The 27,419-nt window shown below is 38.6% G+C and overlaps 1 protein-coding gene across 1 annotated transcript in view; it reads right to left on the reverse strand.

Moving 5' to 3' along the window:
- Positions 1-7,383: 7,383 nt before the first annotated feature.
- FGF10 (fibroblast growth factor 10) overlaps positions 7,384-27,419 on the reverse strand; it is a 138,919-nt gene continuing 118,883 nt past the window's right edge. The window contains exons 2-3 of the mRNA XM_073622126.1: positions 18,971-19,074; positions 7,384-17,267 (exon numbers count right to left, since the gene is read on the reverse strand). Of these exons, the coding sequence (XP_073478227.1) occupies positions 17,076-17,267; positions 18,971-19,074 (296 nt within the window). The 3' untranslated portion in view covers positions 7,384-17,075. The remainder of the gene's footprint in view (positions 17,268-18,970; positions 19,075-27,419) is intronic.

The following is a 27,419-nucleotide window of genomic DNA, read 5'->3' on the forward strand; positions in this document are numbered from 1 at the left end:
AATGGTCAAACACTCCTAAACCTTGTGGACAGCCTTCCCAGAAGAGTTGAAGCTGTTATAGCTGCAAAGGGTGGGCCAACTCAATATTGAGTCCTACGGACTAAGACTGGGATGCCATTAAAGTTCATGTGTGTGTAAAGGCAGGCGTCCCAATACTTTTGGCAATATAGTGTATCTATCTTGGATTGTTCATTTGATAGAAAAAAAATATATATCTCTGTAGGATCAGTCCAGACACAGCACAGTATAGGACACAGGGGAGGTGGCAGGGTTTGTTAGCTGTTATCAGCACCAATAATGGGAAGATTTTGAATAGGAGAGGATATTGCCAAGAGGGGTGTTAAAGACACAGCTAGGGTTTGCCGAGTGATTAGGAAAAGGAGTGGATATAGAAAAGGAAAAGGAGAGGAAAAACAACACAAATACCAGGATATGCTCAAATTTTTTAGATAATGGGAACTAAGGATGAGTGAAACTGACTGTCTTTTCTTTGCTATAATTTTGGCAAAGGGGAACATGAAACTAAGGTGGTTTTCTGGTGGTTGTAAGGCAACAGTCTACAAGAGTACACTGTATCTTTTTTTTCATGAAATAATACAATTGAAAAAAACACTAATTCTTGAGAGCTATTGTGTGTTTATATGTGTATGCCTTTTTTTTTCTTGCTATGAAAAAAAATAACAAAATACCCACAAAATGAAAAAATATTTTCATAACAGTTTCACCGAAGATGAAGGGAGATCCTCTTTCCTCTGTAAATCCAGAATAACCCTTTCATGACTAAGCCTATTTTTTAAATGTGGTGTTTACAAGTTAAAATCCGTATTTTTTGCTAGAAAATTACTTAGAGTTCCCAAACATTATATATATATTTTTAGCAGAGAATCTAGAAAATAAAATGGAGATTGTTGCAATATTTTATATTTGTGTAGCGGTGTTTTAAACGCAAATTTTTGGAAAAGGGACACTTTCATGAATTTTAAAAAATCCAAACAGTAAAGTTACCCCAATTTTTTTGTATAATGTGAAAGATGATGTTATGCCGAGTAAATAGATACCAAACATGTCACCCTTTATAATTGCACGCACTCGTGGAATGGCGACAAACTACGGTACCTATGAATTTCCATAGGCGATGCTTTAAATTTTTTTACGGTTACCAGGTTAGAGTTACAGAGGAGGTCTAGTGCTAGAATTATTGCTCTCGCTCTGACAATCACGGCGATACCTAACATGTGTGATTTGAACACCGTTTACATATGCGGGCGCGACTTCCGTATGCATTTTCTTTGCTGTGCGAGCTCGCGGGGACGGGGGCGCTTTAAAAAAAAATTTTTTTTTTAAATTTATTTTGTGTTTAAAAAAAACTTTTTTTTTTAAAATTTTATTGCTGTCACAAGGAATGTAAACATCCCTTGTGACAGTAATAGGTGGTGACAGGTACTCTTTATGGAGGGATCGGGGGTCTAAAAGACCCCCGATCCCTCCTTTGCACTTCACAGTATTCAGATCGCCGAAAACGGCGATTCTGAATACTGTAGATTTTTTTAAAACCGGCGCCATTGGCAGCCGAGTAAACGGGAAGTGACGTCATGACGTCGCTTCCGCGTTTACATTGAGAAGGGCTTCGTTCCAGCCCGCCCCCAGCCGCCGAAGGCCGATTGGACATCGGGCTTCCCGATCGCACGGGAGGCCCGGTAAGAGCGACGGGAGGCGGCGGAAGGGGGGGATGTCCCCTCCTGCTCCTCCGGTATAACAGACGAGCGGCTTTTAGCCGCATCGGTTGTTATAATCAGATAGCCGATCGCCCGCTCTAAACAACGGTACCGGGATGATGCCTGCAGCTGCAGGCATCATCCCGGTATAACCCCGGAAAGCTGAGTACGCAGATGTGCGTATGGTCGGCGGGAAGGGGATAAAATGTGTGTGTATATTATAGTAATCCTTTAAAAGCTCAAGCCAATTTTTTTTTTCTTTTTTTTTTTTACCTAAACCCAAAAACAAACAAAAAATATTTTGCAGTTTACCAGTACTCAAATGTGTTTGCTGTGTAGGTTTTTTGCCTCTTTTTTTTTCATCTGGTGATCTTGTCGGTAGTTCTATCGTACAATGCTCACTCACTGTACTGTATTTATGGAGAGGCAGCGTTGTCACTCGACTGCTTTCCTGGTCTGGACTACAAATACCTCTTCCTTATCTCCATTACATATAGGGGAGTTTTTCCAATTCACAAAACATATATGGCAAAGCTGACAACATTGTTGGTCATTTCAGTTCAGTACACAGCAAGCTGCAAGGGTACTGCATGGCAGGATCAGCAGGTATTATCTGTACCTACAGTATGCAAAATGTATTTGGCCTAAAACAAGAAAACATCTTAGGGCTGGTAACCTGCAATATGTTACATTTTTATTCTTGAGTTTAGATACACTTTAAAGTGGTTGCAAATTATCTTTTTTTTAATTATTAAAATAACAAACATGTTATGCTTACCTATTTTATGCAATACTATTGCACAGAGCAGTCCCGGACGCAGTCAAGCGCTTGCTATGGGGCAGACATCAGAGTTCACTCCCGAAATGGGCCGTGTGCATCCACAGACACACACAGTGCGGTTTGACCCCACCTGCCGTTCTCTGCTTACAGGATTTGATTGACAGCAGGAGTCAGTGGCTCAACACTGGATTGAGTGAAGACTCAGGTAAGTATTTGGGGGGTGAGGGGTTGATACTGCTACAGGGACATTGTATTTACCTGAATGCAGGTAATGTATTCAGGTAAAAAATGTCCTGGCTTTACTGTAGAACCACTTTAACTTGCTCCTATGAAGTAGCAAATACCAAGCTTACCTTTCTCACCTCCTACAAACTGTTTTTATGCCCCCCACCCCATCCTTTTTCTCTCTATAAAGCTCCATACGGTGTTTAAATTAGAAAGAAACAGTCCAAAAGGAAATAGCTACTGTTGTGCCCACTCTTTAAAAAATAATTAATTCTCTGAAAAATCCTGTCACTGTTTTTTTTTTTTACGTAGTAACAAAAATCATTTGGAGAAAAAAAAATATTGGGTGCTACATACAGACTAACATGTATTTGTTAAAAAAAAAAAACTATTATTTATTAAACAACAATGTTAAAAAACATATCTGCATAAAAACATATAGTGTTATGACCATTAGCGGCTGAAGAAGCCTGGTGGGCGAAACATGTTGGGAGTTGTCACTGTTATACTGCTATGGAACTAAGGATAACAAGATACATGTTAAGACTACATATGTTTTTTAACATTTTTGTTCAATAAATTATACATTTTTTTTACCAAAATCCATGTTAGTCTGTACGCAGCACCTTTTAAAGTCCCAATATTCTTTTCTCCAAATCTTTTGTATCATGGGATGTGTTGTTGTGTTATGATGGTTATTCACCCACATTAATTACAGTACCTTGCAAAAGTATTCAGCCCCTTGGCATTTTTCGTGTTTTGTTGCCTCACATATGGAATGGAATTAACATGGATTGTTTGAGGATTTGCATCATTTAATTTACAGAACATGCCCACAACTTGGAAGATGTTTTTATTTATATTGTGAAGCAAACAACAAATAGGACAAAATAACAGAAAAAGTCAATGTGCATAACTATTCACCCCCCTAAAGTCAATACTTTGTAGAGTCACCTTTTGCGGCTATCACAGCTTTGGATAAGTCTCTATGAGCTTGCCACATCTTACCACTGGGATTTTTGCCCATTCCTCCTCGCAAAATTGCTCCAGCCCCTTCAAGTTGGATGGTTTGCGCTTGTGAACAGCAATCTTCAAGCCTGACCACAGATTTTCTATTGAATTGAGGTCTGGGCTTTGACTAGGCCATTCCAACACATTTACATGTTTCCCCTTAAACCACTCAAGTATTGCTTTAGCAGTGTGTTTGGAGTCATTGTCCTGCTGGAAGGTGAACCTCCGTCCCAGCCTCAAATCACACACAGAGTGGTACAGGTTTTGCTCAAGAATATCCCTGTATTTAGCACCATCCATCTTTCCCTCAACTATGACCAGTTTCCCAGTCCCGACTGAAAAACATCCCCACAGCATGATGCTGCCACCACCATGTTTCACTGTGGGAATGGTGTTCTTTGGGTGATGTGATGTGTTGGGTTTGCGCCAGACATAGTGTTTTCTTTGATGGCCAAAAAGTTCAATTTTAGTCTCATCAGACCAGAACACCTTCCTCCATACATTTTGGGAGTCTCCCACATGCCTTTTCACAAACTCAAAACGTGACATTTTGTTTTTTGCTGAAATTAATGGCTTTCTTCTGGCCACTCTGCCATAAAGCCCAACTCTATGGAGCATACGGCTTATTGTCGTCCTATGTACAGATACTCCAGTCTCTGCTGTGGAACTCTGCAGCTCCTCCAGGGTTACCTTTGGTCTCTGTGCTGCCTCTCTGATTAATGCCCTCCTTGGCCGGTCCATGAGTTTTGGTGTGCGGCCGTCTCTTGGCAGGTTTGCTGTTGTGCCATGTTCTTTCCATTTAGTTATGATAGATTTTATTGTGCTGCTAGGGATCATCAAAAATTTGGATATTTTTTTATAACCTAACCCTGATCTGTACTTCTCAACAGCATTGTCCCTTACTTGTTTGGAGAGTTCCTTGGTCTTCATGGCAGTGTTTGGTTAGTGGTGCCTCTTGCTTAGGTGTTGCAGCCTCTGGGTCCTTTCAAAAAGGTGTGTATATATGTAATGACATATCATGTGACACTTAGATTGCACACAGGTGGACATTATTTCACTAATTAAAGTGACTTATGAAGGTAATTGGTTGCACCAGAGCTTTTTATGGGCTTCATAACAAAGGGGGTGAATACATATGCACATGCCAATTATCAGTTTTTTTATTTCTGAAAAATAGTTTTATGTATATAATTTTCTAATTTTACTTCACTAACTTAGACTATTGTGTTCTGATCCATCACATATAATTCAGATTAAAAAAAACATTGAACTAAAGGCTTTAATGTAACAAAATAGGTAAAAAGCCAAGGGGGTGAATACTTTTGCAAGGCACTGTATCTAGTAACAAAGATCTATTTTTGGACTTTTAAACTTAAAAGAAAAAACAATAAGTGTTGACTCCCAAGCTATTATAATTTTTCTATACCCATGCTACCCATTTTGAGGTTTAGGTTTAGGATGATTAAAGCAATGCAATTTTTAAAGGGAGAACCTATTTAAATAGCCAATTTTAGCTTGTGTTTTTATGAACATTGGACAATTTTGAACACAAGTCAAAATACAAAATGCAGATGTTAAAACATTATTGGAATAGCTACTGGCCCATGTCTACTTTTTGTTTTTGAATGTATTGATTGCAAGATGCTTTTCAAAGGTTTAGGCCTGCTTATGTATGCTGTAGACAAAAAGATTTGGGACCAACTGTGGGTTCTCCTTTTCATCCAGCAAATGAGAAATAAGAAACCTTAAAGTTGTGTTAATTTTGAATATCCATCCAGGGAAATTAAAAAACAAACTGAATTTTTGCTTGCAATTAAGTGATCATTGATGAAAACACAACATCCCTTATTCACCAAGATCAGGGAGCATTCACCTTGCGTAGTGAACACACCCTATTCCTTTAGTACAGTGAGGTTTATTTACTAAATCTGGAGAGAGCAAAATCAGGCTCACTTCTGCATAGAAACCATTCGGCTTCCAGGTTTTGTTACCAAAGCTTGAATTGCAAGCTGAAGTTAGAAGCTGATTGGATTTTATGCACAAGTGAGCCTGATTTTGCACTCTCCAGTTTTAGTATATAGACCCTACAGTGTTTCTTAACTACGGGTTGGGACTCAGATTGGTTTACGGACCTGTTTGTGATGGATCACCACTTCAAACAGTGGTTCTCAACTCCTGTCCTCAGGACCCTCTAACAGGCCAGGTTTGCAAGATAACTGAAATACATCACAGGTGATATCATTTTCTGCTCAGTGAATGTAGTATTCTGGTTTTCATCTCCCCAAGGTAATACTTAAAATCTGGCCTGTTAGTGGGTCCTGAGGACAGGAGTTGAGAACCACTGAAGGATCACTAAAGATCTTTTTTTTTTTTTTTAAATAACAAACATGTTATACTTACCTCCACTGTGCAGCTCGTTTTGCACAGAGTGGCCCCGAACCTGGACTTCTGGGGTCCCTCGGTGGCTGTCTCGGTTCCCTCCCGCAAGGACTCAACACCTTCATGCGAGCTCCCTCACATGGTGTTGAGTGCTTGCGGGCGCGCTCCCGTGATACAGCCGGCAGCTATAGCCCTGCCCCCCGGCGCGCCGTGTCATTGGATGTGATTGACAGCAGTGCGAGCCAATAGCTGTGCTGCTTTCAATCCATCCACTGTAACCAATCAACGGCCAGGCTGAGTGGCGAAGAGGATGTCGGGGGCGACTTTCGAGGGGTCAGGTAAGTAAAACGGGGTATTGTCGGATGTTTTTTGACTTTAACGCATAGAATGCATTTAGGTCAAAAAACTTTTACCTTTACAACCCCTTTAACCGTGTGGCTTAGTTTGTCCAAGAGCAAAATCAGTGAATATAGAACACTGACTATAAAGACAGTACTGACAAATATAGAAGTAAAACACTTGCAAGACAGAGGGCAGAGGAAATTAGAGGGACAAGGTCTGAGCTTTTCTGTACAGGAACTGCAAGAGATTGATACCAAGTCAATCTCTGGTACTTACACTAAAGGCATTTGATATATTATCAATACAAAGCTGCATTCATTTAGGTCTTTTATTTCTGCCTTGAGTTATATTTTAAATAGTTTTTGTATATGTATGAGCATATACATTGGTTTAACACTTGGGAACATATTGTTTTGAATTAGAATAATTACTTTATTAATAAGTTAGTTTTTCATTTTTCTGTCTATCAAATGAGAAAGTATTGAAAATCATACTTCAATGGAAACACATACTTTTTAGGTTTATTTGTTTGCGTGTTTTTTTTTTTTTTTTTTTTATATACAGATTTTATTTTTCTTGGTTTGGCTGACATTTTGGCAATAATTCTCTTCTTCGGTCTCAGCATGTTAATATTTTTTTTTTATTTGGGTCCTCGGATTAAAAAAGTTTAAGGACCCCTGATTTAGTAAATCAACCCCAAACAAGCTGTGGTTCCATCACTTCTGTTCACCAAAAAAAATTTCTTTGACCTTCCTTTGCTTGTTCTACGACTTCACTGTGACTATACACAGCAGTGGAAGAAAATAAATCATCCACAGATGAGTAAATAGAATAAATCTAAAATTTGTTAAAAGGTATATAAAAGCCATGAGTAAGAAATGAGTAAGTAATAAATAGAAACACCACAATATACTGATCTCACACAAAGACTTACATTAACAGCTTTATTGAGGAAGACGGCACAATCTAACCATTTTGCAGTTTACGGGAAAAGCTTCTTTTAAACAGCTAATATTTAAATAAAAAGATTTTACATTGGAAGTGCTGGTAAAAAGCATTGACTCAAATAACTTATAAAAACAAAACAAAAAAATAACATTTCTAGAGGTTAAACTTTTTTTTTAGTAAAAAGACACATTAGTAAGTCTCATTTTGTACCAAAATACAGTTTCCAAAGAATAAAAATAAAACATACTTTTTTAAAAATGTATCTTACAAGTAATTTGAAGATAAAACTGCAGCATCAATATATCCTATTATCACATAAAGAGGGAGGTTTTACCAGTGGGGTAATTTCACACTTGGTAGGTGAACCTATGTGTGCTTCAAACATCCATCACTTACAGGGGATGTCCCTGTCTTTTTTATCCCCCTGTATGTGACTGAGCGTTTGAAGTAGGTTCACTTGACCACTGGTGATAATTAGTTCTTTTAAGTCAACCCCAAAAGTGTTTCAAACGAAATAAAATTAGGCTATAACCATCTTTATCGGACAGCACAAAAGATGCTGAACAGAAGGTCTTCTTTCATGGAATACAACCTGAAAATTTTGATATCTTGCGGGGTATGAGCTGTCAACATCTATTTGTTCTAAACAAAAAGAATGCATAGAGATAAGCAAATGTTGAAAAAAATCTGATTGGGTTGCATGTTGGTTTAATCTATTTTCCATGCAGTTGGATTCAGTTACCTACATACTATTTATTAAAACTTTGGCTGGATAATCTCAGCATCGAACTTGCAGATATTTTTGGCTTAGCAAAAAGAATACAGCTGTGACCAAATATGGTTATATTTGCTGTGAGGTTTGGTAGAATCAAGAATGGAGCTCAATATTCATCTGTCTTCTCAGCACCACCTGAAAGGCATCAGAATGTAGTTGCTCCAACTCTAAAATTGCATTCTACTTCCAGGGAGAGCTGTGTCTGTCACCAGGAACATGAAAAGTGTCTCACTCTCTTGGGACGTGGGGTCAGGGGTTGTAGAATAGATGCTTGCCTTTGAGTGCTTCTCAACCAGGCATCATCATTTTTTTTTTTTTCGTTATAAAATGTCGAGAGGTATAAAAACAATGTTAGCAACATGACCTGTAAACAATGCAATTTGCCTAGATTATGCTAATCTGTGACAACCAAAAAATGAAAAAAAATTTAAAAAAAGAGGGATATTTGTGTCCTTCTAACCCAAGTAAGGAAATAACTGAGCAGGCCTGGAGTGATTTTAAGGGATTGAGGTGAGACTCATGCCCTGTACACACGGTCGGATTTTCCAATGGAAAATGTCCGATCGGAGCGTGTTGTCGGAAATTCCGACCGTGTGTGGGCTCCATCGGACATTTTCCATCGGATTTTCCGACACACAAAGTTGGAGAGCAGGAGATAAAATTTTCCGACAACAAAAACCGTTGTCGGAAATTCCGATCGTGTGTACACAAATCCGACGGACAAAGTGCCACGCATGCTCAGAATAAATAAAGAGATGAAAGCTATTGGCCACTGCCCCGTTTATAGTCCCGACGTACGTGTTTTACGTCACTGCGTTTAAAACGATCGGATTTTCCGACAACTTTGTGTGACCGTGTGTATGCAAGACAAGTTTGAGCCAACATCCGTCGGAAAAAATCCTAGGATTTTGTTGTCGGAATGTCCAAACAAAGTCCGACCGTGTGTACGGGGCATAAGGCTGAAGAAATCAATGCTGGACTCAAGTTGCTTCAAGTTCAGATGTCAAAATCGGTGACTCTAAAGTGATTTAAAGGAAAAAGCTGCATGTTGCCCATGTCAATGGAACCCAGGTAGATTTTTTAAATTGTATATCCTGTAATTGATTGATTTTAGGAAAAAGATAAGCCATTATGTGTCAGACTTAAAATGTTACTAAACCCTGCATTCACTATATCTGATCTCCCACAGTACACAGAACATGGAAATGCAATTATTTTAGTACATATAAACTGCTAAATACTTTTTCTCATTGGCAGTATATAGCAGTCTTGTGACTTCTATCAGTGTCTGGTTAAAGCTTGTAGGAGGAGTTTTTCTTCTACTCTGACTGTCCTATAAAGCTGCAGGACCCCTGGCCCTCTGTCTGGACAGTGCTGATTGGCCCTGTGCTGATCACATGCACCCTCCCAATAAAAAAAAAAACCTCTCTAGCAATACACACTAAACTGAGCATGTGTAGAGTGACTCCAAAGGCTCTGTCTTATCAGCAGATGGATTGAAAACAGTGGAAGAAGGGGAGGGTCAGAGAAGACAGGATCAAACAGCCTTTTTACACAATGCGGAGGATTAACTCCTTAGGATCCACAGTGACTATAATAAGCATACTTTACTGCATTTACAGACTGATTTTACTGTTGCAGTTTTAGTAACATTTTAAGGCCCAATGATAGCAGGCATTCTGGTAATGACCTGAATGACAAATGACTGTCTTGGTGTTACTCTGTTCTAGTATTTATGTAATCCAAGGCAAAGAGGGATAAAGTGTTCTATTAGCAAGATACCAAAAGTACAAATGTTTTAAGTTAGGGAAAGACTATGATGGACCTCATTAAAGGCATTATGAGACAGGAGATCTGTTGTAATTTTCCATTAACATGTTGTTTAAACCATATTAAGGCTGACTAGTGAAAGTAAAAAAAAAAAACAAGGGAGTACAGTGTTGATGCCTATAATGTCCAATCAGAATTCTTGTTTAAAATTTCCATAAATCTAAAGGAGAATCCTGGTCTTTCTCTAACGTCTTCCTGAAACAGCTCAACTATGTCTTGAGAAATACCTAAAATATTTGCATAGCAACATAAATACAAAAAGTATTTGCAGATCTTAGAGTTCATGTGTCAGTCATATTGGTCCTTTAAAGCTAAACGCCAAGCTGTTTTACCTGCTGAAAAATGTACCTGTCCAAACAGTCCTGATAGGCTTATGAAACAGCTAGGTCATATTCTTGTGCCATCCTAAAAATTGACAGTAAGGCTGCTTTCACACTGAGGCACTTTACAGGCGCTGTAGCGGCGCTTTGCGGGCGGTTTTAACCCTTTTCCGGCCGCTAGCGGGGGTTAATAGCGCCCCGCTAGCGGCCGAATAGCACTGCTAAAATGCTGGTAAATGGCTTTACCGATGCCCCCAACGCCCCAGTGTGAAAGCAGCCTAAAGGAGCATCAGCAGACTATTAGGTAAATTATCTACCCTTTCCCCTTCTCAATTTGTTCTTTATCAGAATATGTTCATGCTAACCACCAGATTGACCCCAAGTGCTGCCCTCCCTCTCCCAGTTCTTCTGTTCCAAAGATAACAAGAGGCTCGTACCAAGTTAACCTTATTTTATTCTATGCTCTAAAATCAGCTTTAAGGCATATTTCCAAAATTTGGAGAACTACACAGTTTCGGTGTCTGAACTGCCTATCTGCCAAGGGTTTACCAGCTGTGGGATTTTCATTTCAGAAAGTGTACAGAACCCTTCACCCATAAAAGAGGCCAAATAAGAAGCTTGAATTTGTGATTTTACACAGTGTACACAAGCTCTAGAAAAAAACTGTGTTAAAGTGGCTGAAAACCCTTACATATACCCATTGAAGTGACTAGCCCCGGATGATACATGGAGATTAAATAAATCCGTCTACATAAGTTATACCTGTTTATCTGCAGCCCTCTCTTCTCTACAGTCTCCTAAAGAACACATTTTACACAGGATTCCTGTGCACCAACAGACAGGGGGCAGGGATTTAGTGTCACACACTGCACAGCATAGAACAGGGAGCTGAGTGTAACCTGAGACCTGAGTGGAAAGAATGGACACACAACCCCTCTAGGCAGTCTCATAGGGAAACATGCACAGCTGAGGCTGTCAATCACCTGCTGTGGTGTCAGCATAGACTGTCAAAGGTGACTCTTGCAGATAGCAGAGGGATGAGAGAGGGCACAGAAATCACACTAGGTGTTTTGGATCAAGGCCAGTACACACTACATCAGGATATACTTTGTTCATTTTTCATTTCAGAGGTTTACAACCACTTTAACTGGCTATTATACTGTATATAATGCATATTGTTTGACCACTGTGTAAACCCACTTCTTTTCTTATTATGCATTGTCCTGCCATCTTCGCTCTGCATAACCGTGTTACACCATGTCATTTTTCTGCATCATGGATAACAGGGTATACACCAGTTCATGCATAGTATTGTTCTATATAAAGAAGCAGCAATTAATTACTTTATTTAGGTTCCATAACATTTTGAGTAAGACATTTCTGTATATTTACTCCCATACCTGTATCGCCATAATGTATATGCTTTACATCACCCACAATTCTGTAAATACTGCATAACAAAGAACAGTAATCAAACGCAACCAATAAGAAAAAAATTATAGTCCGAACACATTTCTGAAATATGATTGGTTTCTATGGATTCCCATAATACACCACTACTCAAACATTTCTGACAACAGCGGAAAACTGAAAAATGAAAAGCAGCTATGAGTTACTGCACTTTATGTTGATCTTTGCAATACTTGACAAGACAGCTCGGAAGAAGTAACTTTTCTTGTTTCTTCTATATATTGGGGTTGATTTACTAAAACTAGAGAGTGCAACATCTGGTGCAGCTTCTTTTTTTTTTATTGTCAAAGCTTAATTGAACAAGCTGAAGTTAGAAGCTGATTGGCTACCATGTACAACTGCACCAGATGTTGCACTCTCCAGTTTTAGTAAATCGACCCCACTGCATAATAATGTGTGGCACAACTTCATTTTCCTAAAATATTTACTAAATTTGTATGTAAATGTTCCCATGTTTGCATAGAAACTGATATGTTTGACATTATATTTAGTTTTGCAATATTCATCAATTTAAGGCAATAGAGAATTGCAAGGGTCAGATGTCTGTATTCATCTACAATATTACAAATCAGGAAAATTATTGTAGAAAACAATATCTCCTACAAAAGCATCATCACTGAAAACTGAACTCCAAGCAAACAAGTATTCATTTGAAATGGGTATATGTTAAATGTTTTAGCTAACATTAGATATGAAATTCTGTACAGGTAGTCTTGAAAACTTTTTTGTAGAGCACAACCAGAACCTAAACTTTCTTGCAGACTGAACTGCAGTCAGGGAATAAAGCCTAGTTCAGGATTCATTCCAGTTGTTAATGAAGAAGCAGTATCATGTCTGAGAAGTGCTTGTACCTTTATATTTTACTGTGTATTGCAGAGTGATGTGTATTGCTGCACCCACGTGTGTTAAAAAAAAAAAAAAAAGCCGGAGCTCTTTTTTTTTTTTCTTTTGCCATGTGTTGATAGGCCATTTTTAAGCATTGGGCTTCTATAAAGCACAATAACATTAAAAAATTGCATCAGAACTGGCAGATGTAAATGGGTCCTAAATAATTATCTAATAAGTACATATCTGAAAAAAAAAAATTATTTCTGCCTGGAGTTCAGTTTAAGTATTTTTCAGCTGTGGTAAAGCCCTGAGACATTTAAATGTTTTAAAGCAAATGTTATTGAAGGTATTACATTTATATTTATTGACCCTTTATTTTTGAAATGTATATTTTCCAAACCCCATTAATTAGACCATTGAAAAATGATGTCTAAGACTTAGGATACAAGGATGGCCCTTCAATTGGTTTTCCCCAAGTGGTAATCCCCATTTAAAAACACTATAAGACTGTGTAAATATAAGTATGGAAATATTATTGCTATTTTTATTATTATTATCCCTACCAGAAAACTGCAATTTTTTTAAATAAAAAACGAAACAGATTATGTTTTGAGAAATAGTTTCATTTTTTATTGCGCTTAATCTTTTTGTCGTTTTGTAAATTTTACTACAGATTCAAGTGAAGAAAACTGAACTCTAAAGTTCTTTTAAAACATGCCATTTGTCAGAATGTTGCACAGCAAGCTTTAAACCCTCTTTAGCATGGACCTTTTTTTTTTTTTAGTGGATGAAATAACCATTTGCAAAATTCGTATGATTAAACTTTTTTAGTGGTAGAAAATATATAAGTACTCTGTAGCAAGATAAATACTATGCAACATCTGGGAGAAGTCCAGAATTATATATATATATATATTTTTTTTTTACTTTTTGAACTTTCTTCTCCCTGTTTTTATTTTCTTAAATACCTAAGCATCACTGATTTATCTTGATACAGAGGTGTCCTCTGATGTTCTACAAAGATGGAAAATTGCACGTAAATCATCAATATAACGTACTCAGAAAGTGTCAACTGCATCTTTCAAGCAGACATTATATATTGCATCTTTACACTTGAGACAATTTGTTTATACAATCTAAAAGAGGTACATACTGTACTATAATAAAAAGCGGTATATATGATTTTGTTATAATTCATGCCACAAGAGAAAATGATCAACCATCTACGACAGAGATAGTTGCTACAATGGTGACCAATTGTTTGTACACAGGCATATTAAAAGCCATCTGTCCCATGGACTTTCTGCAAAAACATCCACTAATCATAATGCCAGATGTCACTGCGATACCACTTGTGGCAACTGTGGCTGATGAGAGTGATGATGCAAGAACACCACCACCAGATATACTGTAATCAGTGTACGTCATGTCTCATATCTCTAGAGATCTTCCCTAACTTGGAGCTATCAGCCAGCAAGCCGCTTAAATAATATGGCCCAGCTAGTCCCATCTTTTAGAGGTCTACAAGCCCAAGCCCAACCAAAGGGTGGAGAAACTGGAAAATAATGAAAATGCCAGCAGAGGCAATTAAGGAGCCAAACAACAGGTATTTCCATAAACAATTAAAAGGTTAGATGCCAGTTGTAATTTTTGTAGGCACATTTACCAGGCCCCCAGAAAGGGTTGTCAGGTTTGCTAAATCATAGTGATAATTTTTACTAGCTATTTTAACTTGTAACGGTAAAATATTTAATTACCGTTTTTTTTGGCCCCTTAAATTTTGTCATAGATCACTCAAATTGAACAGGCTGCATGCAATTTTATCCTGGGTGAGCTCACTGATGCCCTCTGTAGCCTACAAACACTATAAAACCTGGTATATAACACCAAAAAGGATTACTATGGTAACAGATGGATCATAAACTTTATGAAGTTGTTATTATTTTTGGCTGATACTCTACTTTTATCCAACCTTGTTACAATAAATTAATATTTTAAGAGGTACTCTACTATGATCCATCTGTTACCATAGTAACCCTTTCTGGTGTTCTATATCAGGTATTGTAGTGTTTATATGTATTTGGTTACGGTAACTACACCTTACACGGTGAGTGATCTATGTGAGACCACTCTATTTTGAGTGAATTATTTCCAATACACTCGTCTCCCCCCTTTTTGTTTAGGCCTCTGTAGCCTACACCTGATTTTTCCTATAAATGTGTTATCATTAATTATTGATACTGGCAGGAATAAAAGTGTATGACACCAGGACTGCAGGTATATAAACGTAAAAAAAAATGAGACTATATGAGTAAAACTCATCTCTGGCGAAATTGTAAAACCTCAGCAATCTACTGGCCCCTTTGTCCAACGCCAGTAATAATCATGAGAACAATACTTATTATTCCTCTTTTGTAAAAGGCAGTTGCTAATGTCATTCTATAACTTTTTTTGTATTTTAAGATGATAATGTGAGCTTTTTTTCTTTTTTAGAACTGTAAAAGGATAACCATATTTTGACCCAAAGAAGAGGTCCAGGGAAATCTATCTCTCAGTTGAGCCCATATATATTTAAAATTTTAATGGTACTAATACCAGTCCTTCTCTATAATTAACATCAAACATTGCCCTACACCTGACATATCAGGGTGGCACAAGTAGTGCCTAGACTTGTAACTGAAAATACAATGGGCAGAGCAGGTAGATTGCCATAAACACCTATCTACGGCTTATATCAGGGGTCTCCAAACTATACAAAGGGCCAGTTTACTGTCCTTCAAACTTTAGGAGTGGGGGTGGACTGTGATCAGTGGGAGAAAAAAGGTCCTGGCATCAGTGGAAGTGAACAATGCCCCATTCATTGGTTCCACACTTTACAAAGGGCCAGTTTACTGTACTTCAAACTTTAGGGGGGCGCGAACTGTGACCAGTGGGAGAAGAAAGGGTCCTGGCATCAGTGGGAGTGAACAATGCCCCATCATTGGTATTAAAGGGGGGAATAATGCCCCAACATTGGTATCAATGGGAGGAATAGTTCCCAATCATTGGCGTCGGTGGGAGAAATAGTGCCCCATCATTGGTATCAATGGGAGGAATAAGTCCCCCATCATTGGTATTAATGGGAGGAATAATGCCCCATCGTTGGTATCAATGGGAGGAATAGTGCCCCATCATTGGTATCAATGGGAGGAATAGTGCCCCATCATTGGTATCAATGGGAGGAATAGTGCCCAATCAGTAGTATCAGTGGGAGGAATAGTGCCCCATCATTGGTATCAATGGGAGGAATAGCGCCCCATCATTGGTGTCAGTGGCAGGAACTATGACCCACTGTTGCTGATGGTGGGGGGAATAATGCCCCAAGGCTGTATAAAAGAAAATAAAGGGCCACATTCAGCCCCAGGGCCACAGTTTGGAGACCACTGGCTTATACTACCTGTAGCTCTCATGTCGTATGCACTGGGAGTGGTAGAGGCAAGTACGTAGGCAGAACACAGAGTTCAGGAATGCTTTGGGCAGTGGGGTGGGAACTTTTCAGTAACAAAACTGCAGTCTTAGATCACTGAGTCCTAGTCTTCTGGAAAAAGCAGCCATATATGGTAAAACATGGAGCGAAGATACAATTAAAAGAGTAATGATTAAAAAAAAAAAAAATGTGTGTGCCATTTAGAGATTTTTGTTTTATGATTGGAGTTCTTCTTTAAAACACCTACATGACCAACCAACAAAAAGCGTTTTCTTATTTTTCACATAAACGTCTTTTCTGAAACTTTGTCAGTTCTTAGGATGTTAAAGCAGAAAGAACAATCTCTCTAGGATAATGAAAAAAAAATGATGCACAAATGCAGACACTCAGCTTTAAACACTGAAGACACATATTAAACATTCTATTAAATAAATAACTTACAAAGGAACACAAAGGCAGTGGGGTGGGGGTTGGGACGCAGTACATAGAATACACGGGAATACCACATTATTTGTTTTGTTAGAACAGTTTGCACATGTTTACACATCTTAATCCCATACATTCTTGTGGATGTCTCTTCAAAAAAATATCCATCATTGTTGTCAATTTGACCCAAGTACTTTCAGCAAATGCTTTGCGTGTCTGTCTGCTCGCTGGATCGCTGGGTCTGAATGAGAAAAGCAGATCTTTGATTTAAGTTTGTATTCCATAAATAACTTTCCCGGAAGATCATCTGCATGATTGTCTCTCGTCCTTTAAACAGCATTGTACACACAACAAATAACATTCTTCAAACGGGCGGCTAGCTTTTATTTTATCCGATCTGGCCGCTTGTAGGACGCGGCACTAGAAAAACAGCCTCTGGAAGACTTGGTACGCTTGTGAACTCCACAACTGGTTTTCCACTCTGTGTCGAAGTGTTGAAGCCCTTTAGAATGTTCTCTGTAGGTCTTTAGTTCTTTGTTAGCAAATCCTTCATGTGAAGCTATAGAGGAATAGGAAGAAAGTGAGCATTTGTGCTTTTCCTTCTTGTTTTTGGTCCTCTTTTTGGGGTTCCTTTACCATTTAGTGCCACAAACATTTGTCTCTCATTGTTCTTCCAGGTTAGAGATGCATAGGTATTATAACCATTCTCCTCTATCCTCTCCTTTAGTTTACAGTCGATGTTAAATTCCTTCTGTAAATATAAAAGAGATAGAACATAATGAAAAAACATGAGTATACAGAGGGCTTACAAGTATTTTCACTTTCAAACACAATTTTTTTTTTATTAGGATGGATACTTTTAAACAACACAACATAAATATTTCAAAACAGTTTCATAGTCCAGAACAGCCTTTTTCAACCGGGGTGCTGTGGCAAAATACCAAAAAATCGCCCCAAATTGCCCAAAGATTGTCAACAAGCTGCTGGCATGTAGGTCAAGTCACACTAAGACACAGTTTTTTATTGTACAGCATTACAACCTTGGGCACCGTGCATGCCAGCCACCAGTGTCCTACAATCGAATAATGTATTTGGTTAATAAGGAGCACATTGGGTGCCTGCAGAGCTTCCTTGTTTTCCCCTTCCCTGCCCCTCTCCATCACCACTGGGGTTGCATAAGCTGCATGAGTAAGAAAAACTGAGGGAGAAAAGAAATGCTGAATACTAGTCAGTACCAGTATGCAAAAGAATATTTGCTTTGTAAAAATAAATTACTTCTAGTGTTGAGCGTCCTACACTACAAAAATGTGCCCATCAAATGCATAGGGGGGCTCAGCTCACAAATATGCAGCTGAGTGAGACTTTAAAGTGCAATTAATAACTAGAAACGCACCCTTGATGATGTCTGCAAGAGTGCTGTTGTTCGATCTATTGGATTGTGTAACAAGTGCATTCGACCACTGTATACTGTATGTAGTGGTCCACTCTGAATAGTAAGAGTCAGTGTGCATGTGTGCATCTGTCAGTGGAGGATCTCTCCCAAGATTTTCTATTTTGGACCTCACACTTATTGGACCCTTTTGTTGAATTTCTTGTCAAGGACTTTCTGTCAGTTTTTAGCGCTGCACCTTCTGCATCACTATTGATTCCTTAGCAGCACTCTACCCTAAGAATTTCAAATTCAGGCTGCAGAATGGTGCCACCCATTAACGCAAGTGCTCCCTGCTGGTTTGTTCAGCAGTTGTGTTACCATTGCCCTAATGAGAATGGATACTTGCAAAATGAGGTTGGTTGACTGTACTGGGTAGATCCAGCTGCCCTCAGCTATCTCTATAGAGTATGCTAGCCGGACATTGAGCAAAAAACATTTGGCTTGGATGAACGTTCCCCTCTGGGCCTATGGAGAGGGTTGAGAGAAGTTTGCTGTGGACATCCCTAGTTCCACTTTTTGTTAGAGGGAAACAATGCTTTTTTAACATGTTCAATCTCTTCTTCTCCCTAGAGAAACAGCAGCATTGTCAGGAATATCATGGATAGGAGACTGTCACGAGTTCCTTAATAAATATTAGTAGTAATGGGATGCTTCTGTCACTTTGGTGCCAAAAGCCTCTTATCACATCTTCAGGTGTTCCTACATCATGCTATAGCAAGCTGGAGCACCAAAAAAAAATGTTTCAGGTCTTTAGGTTTTTGACTGCTGTCTGTACACCCTCAATGTTGAGATTTCTCTAGAGATAGTGAAGGGAAATCCCAACTCCCCAACTGTCCCTGGACAGGTGTCCCTACTGAGCAATCTCCCTTAAGGCATGTCCCAGAGACAATAGTCAGAACTCAGATTTCCCTTCACTTTCTGTCTTGGCGAGACAGAGGTTCTACCCCTCTATTAACCTTTCAAAAAAAAAAAAAAATCAGTTTTGAATGGAATAAATAAATAAATGAATTATAGTTACTTACTGAACCATAGACTTTGCCTTTTTTGTTCATGGCTAAATAATAATTGCTGTTAATGGATTTCACTGCCACAACCCCTACATCCACTGATGTTATCTCCAATATACCTAAAATGGGAGAAAGATATAAACAGAGCATGTCATCTACCTGTCCATCAATGATAAATGCAAAATATAAAATATTTTTTTAAAAACTCACAGTTAAAGCAAACATGGTTTGCTCATGCAGCGCAAAGAAACAGGCTTGTTTTAAGGATCCCCACTTACCCAGCAGAACCAAGATGCTTTAGTCAGCTTGCAGCAAAGAAAAAACCCTGTAATTCTGGGTATAGAGTAGCATGTAACTCACTTCCCTTACTCTCAGTGTTGACACATGGTAATTGGCCCAGTGTTGTCAAATGAGGATAGGGAAAGAGTCCTCAGCCCTGTGTAAGCTTCGACTATAATGAATCAGAGCTTACACAGGTGCTCCATTCCTTCACCTTGTCAACAGGGGCATGAAAGAAAGGTCACAATGTCTTGCTGGGGAGTAGAGAAATAATCAAAGCAAACCTTTTACTTTTCCCTGCATGAGCTAGGCATGAATTTGATTCAAGGGACACCTACATATGATGCACAAACCAAAGATGATGACCATAGCAAAGAATGAAAATATTGATTGTCAGACTGGGAGTTTTGTACAAAATCTTAGCTCAAGGTTTCCTGAAAAAAGAAAACAGTAAAGTGTCCACAAACCTAAATCCACTGACCCAATCCACTTCCACAGTCCCTCATTCTATTTCCTATAAGCAGGATTCTAAACTATGTACAGTACACTCCTTCACAGAAGGTAGTGCTCCCCCAAGCAACTTGAGGCAGCAATCTACATTGTGAAAGAACTCCACGGTTTTGGGTGTAGAGGGGCAGCTGTTTTTTCTGCCACACACACTGAATTATTTTAAACCTTTTCAAGATGTTACTTTTTATAAGCTAATGCTTTTTAAAAGAATTTAAAAAATGTTGGGGCAGAATTAGGACTTGGGTTTGTCATCTATGGGATCATGTGACAGCGGGGCAGTGAACAGGAAGGGGAAGTATTGTAAGAGCAAACAGGGCCACCGCTCTACCAAGTCAGACAGACATATGCGTTCAATAGCTGCAGGCGTATTGAACATGTTTTGCTGGTGTCGATAACCAAAAGATTACAGGGAAAAAACTGAGTTAACCAGTTACTTCTGCCAACAAAACGTGCTGAATGCTTAACATACTTCAGCGGCACACTCTTTCACACTATGGTGTTCTGCCAAACACGCCAAACAAGTAACATGATAAACAGATGAAGTGCCGGCATGTGTAAAACAGCTGGGCTTCCACGGCACTTATTTTATGGAGAACAAAACTAACAGGTAATATCCAACCATAGTAGTCCTTTTGCATAACACAGACAGAGATGACGGCGCATACTATTTTGTCACGTTTTCAGCAGGTGATGGACTTATTTTTACTTCTGAGAAATGATCTATCTTTCTACTGTATATACAGTATATACTTTTATAAAATGTCATAAAATTATGCAATGGCTGATGGGAAAAAACAGAGTTAAGCAGTTTCATATGGCATTTAGAAATCATTAAAGGCAAATAATGAAAGCCTGTAAGTGGTGTTGGTTTTCACTTTTAACAGTTCTGTAACCATATGCTACCTAATGCAACAAAAGCAAGCCTTACTATTCCTACACCTATCAAATGCATGAAATATACCAAGAGAAGCAAATATTGACAATGATTACTTATTTTTTTCTGTTTTTTTTCTGTCTTACAAGCTCCCAAAGTATCCATTCTGTTTACTAGCATACCTCCCAACCTTTCACATGTAAAAGCCACAGCAAGCTTTATATTTATTCTGCCCAAGCTCTATCACCTAATTTGGCCATATCTGCACAGGCAAGCCCACATTTGCTGAGTGCCAACCTTTAAGAACCCTAAAATATAAGTGCTCCCAGTAAAATCCAGAGATGCCTTATAGGTAATGTTAGAACTGAGCTTCTTTTCATTGCAATAAAAGCAGAAGAACTTTAAAGTAGAACTTTTCACTAACAGTAAATGAGCTTTAAAACAAGCCCTCACTGACATCTGTAGCTGCAATCACTGTGGAACAATGTGCACAAGAGAAGCAGGGAAGCTGTTCAGATTGGGTCTCGGCACTCCTCTTTCTCTTCACCTTTACTTGTTTTTGTTAGAGATTAAAAAGCTGTCAGGCTGCCAATTTACTGTTGCTGGGGAGGAACAAAATTAACTAAACTGCTAAAAATTGCTTCTGCTGTAGCCTTTCAGGATGAATTGCTTCCCAGTGCCTACAGCTACAGAGGACCGTGAGGGTTTGTTAAAGCTTCAATACCACTGGTTAAGAAAATATAAATAGCTGAACATCCTCAGGCTGGCAACAGTTCTATTTTAAGGTGCTAGAGTACAACCACAGAATGCAAAAAACTTTAAAAAAGTTGGAGCACTGACACATTACCTCCCATACCAAATGGCAATTCCAAGGTCTCTCGTTAGGACTCTCTAACTTTAGGAATTGTATTGTGTAATGCAGGTACCTAAGTCCCAACTTAAGCCAGGAAATCTGGCCATATGATATCAGTGGGCTTCTGTTAAGGCAGAAAAGGTTCTTATATATAAGGCCTTTTACTGCTCTACCGAGAAGGTGAAATATCCAAAGATAGTGGACCTTAAATTCCACCACACTTGTGAGTGTATATCTGCTTAATGCAACTGTCTTGAGTTCACTGCTTATTTATCCACGTTTGTTTAAAGCCTTCAAAGTAAAGTCATCTTGGGGCAACTGCTTGGATAGCCATCCTACTGTCATTATTCAATAAGTTTTCTTGGCAAGATGTTGGTAAAGAAATAGGTTACCATCTATTCCTCCTAAAATAAATAGAAAGTCCAGCACATAGAACACAGATATATACTTGGGGCAGTGTCCTGGGTGGAAATCAAACACAGAATTGCAACATTGTTGCAGTTCTGTATAAATACACTTAGGGGTCTATTTATCAAAATTTTCACTCAAGAGTCACACAACTTTCAGACAAGATTCACACATTTTTATAATCAAAAGATTTGTTAAAATGTGTGAATCTTGTCTTAAAGTTGTGCTAATCTTGGGTGAAAACATTGATAGTGTGCTACTCTCTCGTTTACTTTGCAATTATGTGTATCAAAAGTGAGGAAATTAGTAATTCACAGTTCTAATTTTAAGAAATGTAAAATTCAATTAGCAGGGTTAGTGCTTAGTAAATGATAAAACATTTGCCACTAACATTTACATAAAAATGTGTGAATGCATGATGAATTCTAACTGTTCCTCTTAAAACCAGTCTTATTTCTGTAATTAATTATTAATCAAATGTATATTTTATAATAGCTAGCGCACTCTTATATAGCTATGTCTTTTTATTAAACCCACCTGAAAGCCCCTCAAGAGCACAGAAAGTACAAGCTAATCAATGTACCAGCATCTTTTTGGATTGTGGTAGAAAACTGAAGCATTGGAAAAAAGCTTGAAAAAAATATGGGGAGGTCATATAAATGTTAAGCAGACAGATTTTGAGTGGGAATTAATCCAAAGGACAAAGTATTGCAAAGCTTCTGTGCTACTATGTTTCATTGAAGGTTTTAGGCTTAAGATGTATCTCTAGTTACATTTTTTTACATTAAACCAAAGCTCAAAAAAAAAAAATCTTCTACTGTATAGGGAAAATATAGAAATGTTAATTGTGCCTAGGCAGGACCCAGAAACCTCTTGGTTTGGATTTCTCCTGAAAAATAGCAATGCACTCTCTGTGACCAGGTACCCCTGTGCCTACAGACTCATAGCTGTATATTTGCAATGTGAGATCATCAAAGGCATTGCTGCCTCTGACTTTGAGTTTTATGAAATTTGGAGTGAAATTTGGCGATGTCACTAGTGTAGCGCTTAATATTCTCTTTGCTGGAGAGGAAGATAAACTTGAGGTGAAAAGATCTATCTGCTTCTGCTCCATCCATAGTGTGGATCTGTGCTTTCCGAACCTCTTCTCGGGACAAAAACACAAGATTCAGGAATGTTTAGGGGACAATCTAAGAGCCACCAAGCACTTTTAGGAAGCTAAGGAACATGTGCATCCGTTGACACCTGTGTTTTCTAAAGAACTTTGACTACCTGTCTCATGGGATTTGCCAAGCCTGCCAATTAATTTGCAGCTTATATTATCTTTTACTTTTCCGGGACGGAGAGGCACAATGTTCCTTCATTCTTCAAACACTATCTGGAGATCAGAGATCAAGAAGCATTTTGGTTCCAAACAGCCTGCTTAGAAGTTCGTGTTCCATGTGAATTGATGTCAAAATTTTTAAACAACTACGAGAAATTGTTTGGAAGAAAATGTTTTGCTCTGCACATGTGCCATTTCCCCTGCCTGTTATTGTTGGTGTAAATTTCCAGAGCTAACAATCTGTATCAGATTTATTGGGATTTAAAAAAAAAGTTAACACAAGGATAAAATTGTGCAGTTCTGCAAGACATTTTAGCTCGATTTTTCATCCAGAAAGGGGATGTTTATTAAAGGCTTCCAGCCACAATAAAATGGGGTGGGAGTGGAGGCCGGAACACAGCTCTATATTTATCGGTAAAAGAAAAATAAACCTACTTTTCCCTTTTAGAAGGCTGGAGTATTTGTTTTAGATTTGATGTGCCATGAATTGCAGCTGGAGAAGTGGACTGATCCAAACATCCATCATGAAGGAGTAGTAACAATTGGAACAGGTCTGTAAAGTATTACTGATTTACATCTCTAGAATCCAACAAATTTTGGTACCCTGTAGCTGAACCCCATTCTCCCTGTTTCCATGGGAGTGACCGTAACTTTGAGAAGTCTGGGTCTTCCTTGCAAAAAGAATTTATATGCCTTAGTGTTAATAAAACCGGTCAGGTTGAAATCACTTCTGCAATCACAAACTGAGGAAAATATAGGAAGTAGCCCATATACAGTTAAGTGTTGTCCGCAATGCCCTTTCTTGTCTAAAACTGACTGGTATCTTGGGATCTACAAATATAAACTTAATTGGTGACACTGTGCACCCAACATTCACCTCTGATCTACTGCTAAATGGAAGATTTTACCAGTATTCCTGTTCTGATGACAACAATGAAATGTTCAATATTCTTTCATTTACAGTGGCGGTGACAATGGCCAGAGAGTGAACCAATAGACAGCGTGGATCTCCCCTTCTTTAAAAGTTATTAAAAAATGTTAAGCTTTAGTTATACTTTCACTTAAAGTTTATCTAAGGCCAATTTTTTCAGTTTTATACCATGTGAAAGGTTTTCATTGAAGTTTTCCCTACTGGGGAGCTCCAACCTCTCTATTTGTCTTAGTGACAATTGTCACTGGGATTAAAATGTTGACCTGTCTTTGCCACAGGAAAGAAGGGTTAATCTTGCAATGGGGACACATGTTGTGGTAAACAATCTAAGAGCAGATTTCACTAATTTTGGAGAAATTTGCTTTTAAAATTTGTTGTGTCTTCTGGTTTTCATTTATACATTTTTATTTTGTCTTTTAGCAAAGGATGTAAAACAGTACACCAAACAATAGCCATCAAAACCGACACATAGCACACTTTGGTGTGCATGGAGGAGATACAGTAACAGTAATGTATGCATAGAAATTTCATGCCACTACTTATGTCGTAATAAAAAGACACAGAAATGAACTTTTGTCCCTGCCAAATCCTCCCTTAGAAAATTAATAGACTCTGCCATGCTTGAAAGGACATATTTTGAAGAAAGAGATATGGTAGATTAGTGGTCCCAATGGACCCTAGACTAAAGGTATAAAGTAAAAGAAGGAAGCCAAGGGGGCTAAGTGAAGGCAAGGGTAGGAAAATAGTGGGAGAGGGGGGACCGGAGAGGGAAGTTTGATGGTAGGATAAAGAGTAAATGGGTGCCATTCTAATGACTGGTACCTAAACTATACCGTTAGATAACATTTGTGTCTTTTGGACCAGAAATTAGAGGAAATCTACGCAATGGGACACAGTCAGCTAAACAATATAACACATGCCTTTTAACCATTCTCTACTCTTTATTAAAAAAAAAAACAGTTTTGTTTTTTAAATCATGAGTTTGTTTATGTCAGTGGGATGCCTTTAACAGACATAAAGTAAGCCATTCTGTTCAACACACACTATTGCCTGGAGTCCAAGAAAGTATTTAGTAGAAATAAACAGTAAATAATTCCAGTGTATCTATACCTAGGAACCAGCTCACAAGCCATTAAATGCAGTGGCTGCATCGTTTTTCTTTTTTCTGACGATGTTCCACACCTGGTGATCCTGCCGATAATGCACTTTGTGTTCTAGGGTGACAAAGCTTACTTACCATACTGTATCAATGTAGCAGCAGCATTGTCATTCTAAAACAGGAAGTGTGTCTGGACTACTTAACACCTCTGCATCTCTTGATCTCAATAAAATATGGTGTGTGTGTGTGTGGGGGGGCATTCTTCTCTACACAGAGAGCGGGAAACAATTGTAACTGATAACCGTCAGGGGAGGCAGAGAACACTGGAAGTTATCAACTTGCAAGATTTGACAGAATCAGGATTTTTTTTGCACTTATGGAAAAGACATATCAAATCACTTTCAATAGTATATTTAATAGACCAAAAGGGAGCAAAAAAACAGAATTCATTCTTAGGGCTTACATGCACATTAAGGCCTGTATGAAGGACCTTAAGTCCCAGACATCTGTTTAACCTCCCCCTCCCACCTGCCCTTTGGTGATTCCCTTTTATATTTAAGTCCTACGAGACATGTTTCAGGTGTGTCATTTGCAAAGTACAGATAAAACACTCAAAGCATTTGTCGGAGAATGAAGACTCTCACGGAGGTCAGAGTCCGCCTTTGAACATGAAAGTCTCTCGTGTTGTGAGATGGCAGTCAGCCACCTGCAGGTACATATCACATTATGAGGTGTGAACATTATTATGAAGTGTGCAGTTCCTCGGTACATGAAGGAGATTTGTGTGACAAGGGTACAAACAAAAGTTTTCTTAAAGGGACACTAGACTAAACCTGCATGTGAAAGAGCTACAACATACAAAAATAGGAAGGTAATGGCAGTTAAACTGTATATTTCACACTAGTGCAAGTTTCCAGTGCAGTCTCTTGTATTGCATTAGATGCTAGAGACTTGAAAATTACATATATAAGAATTCTTATATGGCAGTGTTTCTCAACTCCAGTCCTCAAGGCACCCCAACAGGTCATGTTTTCAGGCTTTCCATTATTTTGAACAGGTGATTTGATCAGTTTTACTGCCTTAGTAACTACCACTATTGTTTCATCTGAGGAAAATCCTGAAAACATAACCTGTTGGGGCACCTTGAGGATTGGAGTTGAGAAACACTGTTATTTGGGATAACTGGCCAAATCAAATGAATGTTAGAAAATATCTCTATTACCACAGGCCTACAACAAATAGTAATGTGAACTGGATTGTGGAAAGGTAAAGGATTATTCTGAAAGGCGGAGTTTCTTCGAGACTAAAGTTTAAAGCCCTCCCCTCTCTGCTTCTCAGCTGTGTTCCGGAACACCAAGAAATTCTGGGTTTCATGGCCACAGTGAGGTGGTTCTATTCTTTATGCTATGAAAAGAGTTACAATTTTAACAGAGATGTAATGGCTGCAGCAGATGTAAATACCTAACAACTCAAGTGCAAATATCTCACCAAGACTGTTATGCCCCGTACACACGAATCTTGGATGGTCTTTCCGACGGAATTCCGCTCAAACTTGGCTTGCATACACACGGTCACACAAAAGTTCTCGGAACTTTCGACCGTCAAGAACGCGGTGACATACAACACTACGACGAGCCGAGAAAATGAAGTTCAATGCTTCTGAGCATGCGTCGAATTGTTTCCAAGCATGCACGTTGGAATTTGTACAGACCATCAGAATCTCCAATCGGAACTTTTTCCGACCGAAAAATTGAGAACATGTTCTCAATCTTTTGCTGGCCGAAATTCCTCCAGCAAAAGTCCGATGGAGCATACACACAGTCGGAATTTCCGACCAAAAGCTCACATCGAACTTTTCCTGGGGGAATTTCGGCCAGCAAAAGATTGAGAGCATTTCCGATCATGTGTACGGGGCATTAGGCAATTTAATGTTCCTGTGTAAAAAACAAGCGCATATATCAATGTTGGGCAAAGTAGCTCTTAAAGTACCAACATAGATACATGCCCGGTCTGAAAGAGCTTACAATCTGCACACATACCACATTCATATAGAAGTACAGAAGAATCAACAGCGCTACCAGCAAATCTACCAAAAAATCCCTGTCATTAAGCCAGATACAGGATCTTACATCTGTACTACTATCACCAACTGGTGGCCAAGGTTTGCCTCTACTGAAAGATGAATG

The sequence above is a fragment of the Aquarana catesbeiana genome, linkage group LG01, assembly GCF_042186555.1.
Source record: "Aquarana catesbeiana isolate 2022-GZ linkage group LG01, ASM4218655v1, whole genome shotgun sequence".
Taxonomy (NCBI): domain Eukaryota; kingdom Metazoa; phylum Chordata; class Amphibia; order Anura; family Ranidae; genus Aquarana; species Aquarana catesbeiana.